At 42.6% G+C, this 6,508-nt stretch overlaps 1 protein-coding gene across 1 annotated transcript; it reads right to left on the bottom strand.

Annotated features, from left to right (window-relative positions):
- Positions 1-1,444: 1,444 nt before the first annotated feature.
- On the bottom strand, positions 1,445-5,952 carry rfk (riboflavin kinase). Its single transcript, XM_080003268.1, has 4 exons — positions 5,493-5,952; positions 4,081-4,232; positions 3,743-3,845; positions 1,445-3,504 (listed from the first exon to the last, which is right to left on the bottom strand). Exons 1-4 carry the CDS (start codon positions 5,572-5,574, stop codon positions 3,344-3,346), a joined length of 498 nt encoding a protein of 165 aa, XP_079859394.1. The 5' UTR covers positions 5,575-5,952; the 3' UTR covers positions 1,445-3,343.
- Between the last annotated feature and the right edge of the window lie 556 nt (positions 5,953-6,508).

The following is a 6,508-nucleotide window of genomic DNA, read 5'->3' as shown; positions in this document are numbered from 1 at the left end:
ATAATTTGAAGCTCAGTTTGCGCTACAAAAAAGCTGCTTGGACCATAAAATCCGCCATGATGGATTTTTTGCTAATTTGCATGATCGGAAAAAGATTAATTTGACATCTTCTTTTTGGATTTTGACTGTATCAAGACCAAATTTGGTATACAACATTGCGAGATACATATTTCCATTATAAATGAGCAAGATCGGTCCAAAAACATGGACCAAAAAAACACATCAACCAAAAGTTGCAAAAAGTGGGGCTTAGCAGAAAATTGGCCATAAGTCATTAACCATTTGTCCAGTCGTCATAACTCCTTGTATGATGTGTATCTGAAAAGTTTGTGGAGAGGATTTCACCATATTTACTGCATATGCTCTGAGGGCGAGTATTAACCAAAATCTCAAGCGCTACATTGATTGGTGCATGTGGGCGTCTACATTTTTTTGGGTTGATGGGGGCCATGTTTTTGGACCGATCTTGCGCATTTCTAATAGAAACGTGTATCTCAGTCTCACAATGCTGTATACCAAATTGAAGTGTTGATACAGTCAAAATCCAAAAACTAGACGTCCCAATACTCTTTTTTCAGACTATGAAAATGAGCATAAAAAACTTATGGTCCAAGAGCCTTTTTAGATTTTGACTATCAATACCAAATTTGGTATACACCATTGCAGTATTGAGAGACAGAATTCTACTATAAACGAGCAAGATCGGTCCAAAAACATGGCCACCATGAATCTAAGTATCTTTCTACAGGGCGGGGCTTTGCAGGAAATAATGCATATGCAGCCATGATGCAAGCCGTCTTAAGAGAAATCCTGATGAAACTCAGGAGACATCCGACACTATGTCCTGAACGTACACACCGCCTTTCATTCAAATCAGATAAAGGGAGGGCAGATGACAGAACTTTGAGTCGCAGTTATTGAAATGCTGCAAGTGTGTGATTGGTCTCACTCCTTGCGGCTATATTTAAAATGATTTTCCCAACTCGGAAACAAAATCACCGCATACAAGACTGCATCCAATTGACTTGGGTTTCCAAAATAAATATAACAAAGACAGCTGTAGAAGCTGCAATTAAAAAAAATATAAAAATAATTTCACTCAAACCGTGGCAAATGTCCCTTATCGTGTGACACACCAGTGAGGCGCGTTGGCCTCTCACATGCTCAGTCTACCACGGCCGTTGGCTGTTTGCAACCATTGTTGGCGGCATCTCAAGCAGATGAAATGATCAGAACATCTCTCTCCACACAAACACAAAATGGCTTTCTGGGCAAGGTGTACGAGAACATTGCTATCAAATAAAGCCATCGATATGTGCTTATAGTATGAGGTATGGTTACGCTGGATGTTAAACTGTTAGTCGTTTAACATCAGTATCAACGTGTCTTTTAATATGCTGCGGATTTAACTGCAGCATTGGCGAAAAACAAACAAGAGAATTGATTACTAGGAACTGCCATTGTTTATTTAGGACTGAGGTGACCCTCTGCTTGCATGAGGACCACAGTAAACTCATACTGCAGCCACGGAAATTACATCTGGATATATTCAAGGCCAATTTACTGTATACATTTGATGTCAGTTTTATTTCATGAGATCACATTTATTTTGAGGAACAGGAAGATCTTGGACTGAAATTTTGACACTTCTGCGTTGGATTGAATTTCATCATGACAAAAAAAAAAAAAAAAGTCTCATGATGCACCTTGTTCAGGTTGCAAGGCGATGACTTATTTGTTTGATCATGTTCCACTTTAATATTGAGTAAATATAATATTTGAATGTTAACATGTACATTTTGACTCAACTACAAATATTTACAGAAATTACGTTCTCGTTTCATTACTGAACTCCTAGGAAACACACACATACAATGTTCATGGGTCATAAGAGCAGGAAGGTGTTTCATCAATAGTTTCTATAGAAATGGCTGCATGACATAAGAGCATAGGGCAGTCAGGGGAAGCGGTCTTGCCGTGATGGGGGAATAATTGTGACCGAAGTCTGAGTAAGATGGTTGGCTGGGAGACATTTTCAAAGTTATACAAAATAAAGTTCAAGCAGCTTCATCTAGAACATTTTATAAATTAATCCTCATATGTATATATATATATTAGGTTTTTACTCCCTTCATAATTTACATTACTTACATGACCGGCATTTTAGTTAAGTGCTGTCACAATGATGACATCATTGCCTCAAAATCAAAACCTTCTACAATCATACGTTCCCATCCAAGTAAAGGTGAATTCTATGCCAATGGTAGAAATGCTGCAACAGCTGAAACGCGAGTTCAGTGCATTTCCATCAGCTAGGTTGGGAAAAATTGCCCCCCGCTTCCACTTTCCATTTTTAAAGCCACAGAAATGAAAAGGCACTGAGCCGGAAAAAAAACAATTAGGCTGTTCAACAACTAGAGTACGACACTGTTGGCTATGAAGGGAGACTTTCAGTCTAAAAGCATTAACTTTCAGGTTTTCTTTGACAACCAAACTAGTGCCAGTGATTTTACGATCATGCAACTGAAGATAGGGCTACCTCCAGTCCCATAATCCCATAATAAGGGTACATTGATAGAAAACATGAAAAAGATGCCCAATTAACTGCGACGCCTTACAAATCTCTTCGGTTCAATTTCACAGATTCATTTTGCCATGCTGTTGCATAAGTCATCTCCACCAGCACTGCTGTCTAAAATGAAATGCCTCGTTTTAACCTTCACCACCCTGACAAGAGAACGAGTAACATATTAATCCCTCCTCAGTGTAACAGGGGGAATGCAAACAAAAACACGCTGAAAAGAGGTAATCTGACAGGAGAGTTGTGAGTTTATGGTCTGTCCCTGCTATTTACGAGTGGAAATACAAAGTCCAAAAGGCTCCTTTACATGAAGGACATTTCTTAGAATTGTGAAGTCTTCACCCTCATCAGAAACACTTTCACTTACTAATTTAAATATACAGTAGACTGTAAGGCATGTACAGTACAAAATATATATCAAGATGCCTAACCCTATTTCCTTAGTTTTTGTCGATCACATTCAAACAAGTAGATATTTCAGGCAAATTTGAGCAGAGCGTACACCCAAAGGGCATCTCAAAAACTAACAATGTTTCTGGGAGGAAAAATCTGGGTAAACAAGCATCATAACATCTTATTCAAATGTTTGTTTTGTAGCCAACTCAGGGGGCCTCATCAAGTCAGTTTGGCCACTTGACAAAGCAAGACAAAATGACTGGATGGCGCTTGACAGATATCTCCATGTTTGATAAGACAGTGCATTGTACCATACACATGCTTGCGTGAGTGCGCTGTGCAAAGAGCTCCAAATATATCGAGGTGTCAATGACCGTTCATTATGGTCTTTGGTGTAGCGGTTGAGGATGTCGATGTGCTGGGGGCGCTGGTGAAGAAGTTGTCCTCTTTCAGCTTGATATGCTCGGGCAGCTCCAGCTTCACCTTGGCCTCCTCAATGTCATTATTGATGGCTGCTATGAGAGCTTCTGTTCAGCAGGATGGAGAAGTTCAGGGGAATTGAGAAAAGAGGCAAATAAATATAAAGAGGGGCATACAGCGGAATTGGGTTCGGGGAAGGAAAATGGGTGATTCGAGAGAAAAGAAAATAAGGAACGTTTGGGGGAAGAGAAGAATTAGAAAAAAAAAACAAAAAAAAACATGTAAGATTAGGAGGAAACTGCTTGATCAGTATATCAGTATAAAAATGGGAAGCTTGCAGCTTACCAAGTGAGTTGAAGCTTCTCTCGGGACGGATGTAGCCAACCATAACAACACTGAGAATCTGTCCGTAAAAGTCTTCTTTAAACGTGTGGATCACATGGGTTTCCTGTAACACACAACTTTTTTTTTTTTAATTCTTTAATCTTTTAAGTTTGACAAACAACAGTATTACAAGGCATTTCTTGGAAATGGTTTATACAATTAAATATAAATTAATTTTAATGAATTTAAAGAATGCACATTAAACCACACACACCAAGTTTTTTCTCTCTCCCTTATAATATAACTGCTCTTTGGATCCCGTGTATTTTAAGGCTGAGGGCTGCCGCCCAACTACTGACCATGGACTTCTTTGTATTCTTGTAGTAAGGGTTCCAGCCGATACTCATCACCATTTTGTAGATGTCCCCATTGCCCACGCAGGCCCAGCCATAGTAGATGCCCGTGCTGATATCTGCTGGAAGATGTTCGACCACAGAGTCTGGGAAGTTGGCTGAAGACGAGAGGGAAGGTGTGGCGGATGAAGGAGAAAAGGAAGATTTTAAAAAATTAATTAATAAAAAATGAGACGGTAAAACATGAGAGAAAGCACCAGGTGTTCAGAACAACATTTCTATGTTATGAAGTCATCGTCTGCGCCTGATTGGGAGGTTACAGATATTTATCAGGGCGTTCTCCCTCCATCTCCCTCTGAAGAAGAATGTCCACTTAAAAAAACAAAACAACAAAAAGGCCTCTGGTTGTAAAACAGACTCTTTAATTAAATGGCAATTCTCCACCCATCATATGGTCCTCCTGTTCATTTCTAATACCAACTTATATAGTAATAACACACTAACACAGTGTGAACTTATACTTATGTAATAACATTTTTTTTTTAATCTTTCCATCTATTGACATTGAAAAAATCATCGGATTAACTTTTCTGGACAGTCGGGTAGACAGTTGACTTCCCCCAAACTAACCCGATTCACATTCTACTTATTGCAGCCTTTCTAACGTGGGTTTAAATGTCACTTGGCCAGTGTGGGTGGAGCGTGCGGAACAGGATTGTGGAACCCAACGGCCCAAATGACCGCGATCAGATCCAACAAGGGCGGCGGGGCTGTGAGCTGATTGCGACAGAAAAACGGTCCCAAAAGGTTTCGACTCGGGGGCGCGGACAGTGGTGGTCGTGGTGCAAAGGGACAAAAGGTCAAAGTTCAGCGCCGAAACCGAGTCAAGTCCAAACATCGCGACGGAATTTGACTTCGGACCGAAATGTGGTACAAGCTGGAATACAGGCGTAGGTATCGCAGGGGTTCTTAATAACAGCCGCGAAATGATCCTTCTGACGTCAGGTAATCGGGTTGAGGGATGGTTGACAATGACGTATACAATATACAGATGGAGTGATGTACTTGGAACTGTAACATGAGAAAACAACTGCATCTATACCGCGACTTACACCACCTGCGACCTTGTACAGCGCTACTAGTTAGGGTTGCGTGTGTGTGTGTGTTGACTTGATTGCCAACTGTTACTAATTAAATCAGGTTCCACAACCATGTTTCCATCCGAATATCAAGCACATTTCAAAACAGACATTTTCTAATAAATCCTAAGTGAACGCGTTCTCATCAACTGGGTTGGGCCATGGTTGAATTCTATGCTACTCGCGTGAACAAAAAAAACAAAAAAAACAAAAAAGTGTGACATTTATCGGTCAAATTAAACGTCATTATCGTGACTGCAAAAGAGTAATTCAATTTACCGGTGGGGATCCCCAACTCTTTGCTTCCTCTCCCGAATCCCCTGATGACCGTTCCCCGGCAGAAGTACGGAAGACTCCTCATGTCTACGCGTTCGACCGTCAATGGAAACGTGATCACCACCAGAGCACCGATGGGCCTGACTGGCAGGCTACCGCCAGCACCGTTCTTCTCCGGGCGAGCCTGGCCGGTCCTGCCGCTGGGACTCCGGTTCGTCCTTGTGTTTCGGCAACGGCCTCGGCGAGCCAGCTAGCTCCGGGTGCCGCGGTTCGGTTAGCTTTACGCTAGCAAAACATTGGCGTCCAAGCTACCGCGGCGCTTGGTTACGGTCCGGCCCGTCCCGAAGCGACTCTCCGAGCGGAGTCCGTTTGGAGGTTCAGAGGAGCGGGTGCCGTCCCTGCCGCCACTCGGGTCCACCTGCCGGGCGGGATTCTGAACTGTACCTCGGCACAAGGAGACTGAGAGCCGGCGGTTACCAACGGGGAAGGAAGGTGACTGTGACGACGTGTGTTGCTGACGTCACCAACCGCGTGACCGAACCTTGCGCTGCGTGCGGCGTCGTGCCCAAAAAAAAAGCGATCGTTTGCCAAAACCGTATTTCCGGCCGCGGCCCGTTAAAAGGTGCCTCGCCCTCTCGCCCTGTTTATATCCGCCTGCGGCCGCGTTTATCAGCACCAACAACAACAACAACAACAACAGCGCGCAAACACAAAGGAAATCCGTTGGGAGGATTCCACGGCGCGTTCAGAGAGACGCTCGCAAGATGATTTTCCCAATTACCGCCACGGAAGTGGTTCTGATTATGCGTTCCGTTAAAGTACGAACTCGGATCGTAACCCCGACATGTAAACGAAACGGTTCACCGATCGGCCAGAGCAACATTAAAACCCACTTACAGGTGAAGTGTATTACATTGATCATGTCGTTACAATGGCACCTGTCAAGTGGTGGGATGTTCAAGTTCAAGTTCAAGAGATTATTTGTCACATACATATACATACGTTCATACATATATGCA

The sequence above is a fragment of the Zeus faber genome (assembly GCF_960531495.2).
Source record: "Zeus faber genome assembly, chromosome: 7".
In the NCBI taxonomy this organism is placed as follows: Eukaryota; Metazoa; Chordata; class Actinopteri; order Zeiformes; family Zeidae; genus Zeus; species Zeus faber.
This window is presented reverse-complemented; position numbering and strand designations above follow the sequence as displayed.

What these genes read in the sequence shown, in the direction of transcription:
- rfk (XM_080003268.1), bottom strand. Translation starts at nt 5,574, where the DNA reads ATGAGGAGTCTTCCGTACTTCTGCCGGGGAACGGTCATCAGGGGATTC. An exon ending in AGAGTTGGGGATCCCCACCG is followed by an intron (nt 4,233 to 5,492) that starts GTAAATTGAATT and finishes TCTCGTCTTCAG; the next exon opens with CCAACTTCCCAGACTCTGTG. An exon ending in AGAATACAAAGAAGTCCATG is followed by an intron (nt 3,846 to 4,080) that starts GTCAGTAGTTGG and finishes TGTGTGTTACAG; the next exon opens with GAAACCCATGTGATCCACAC.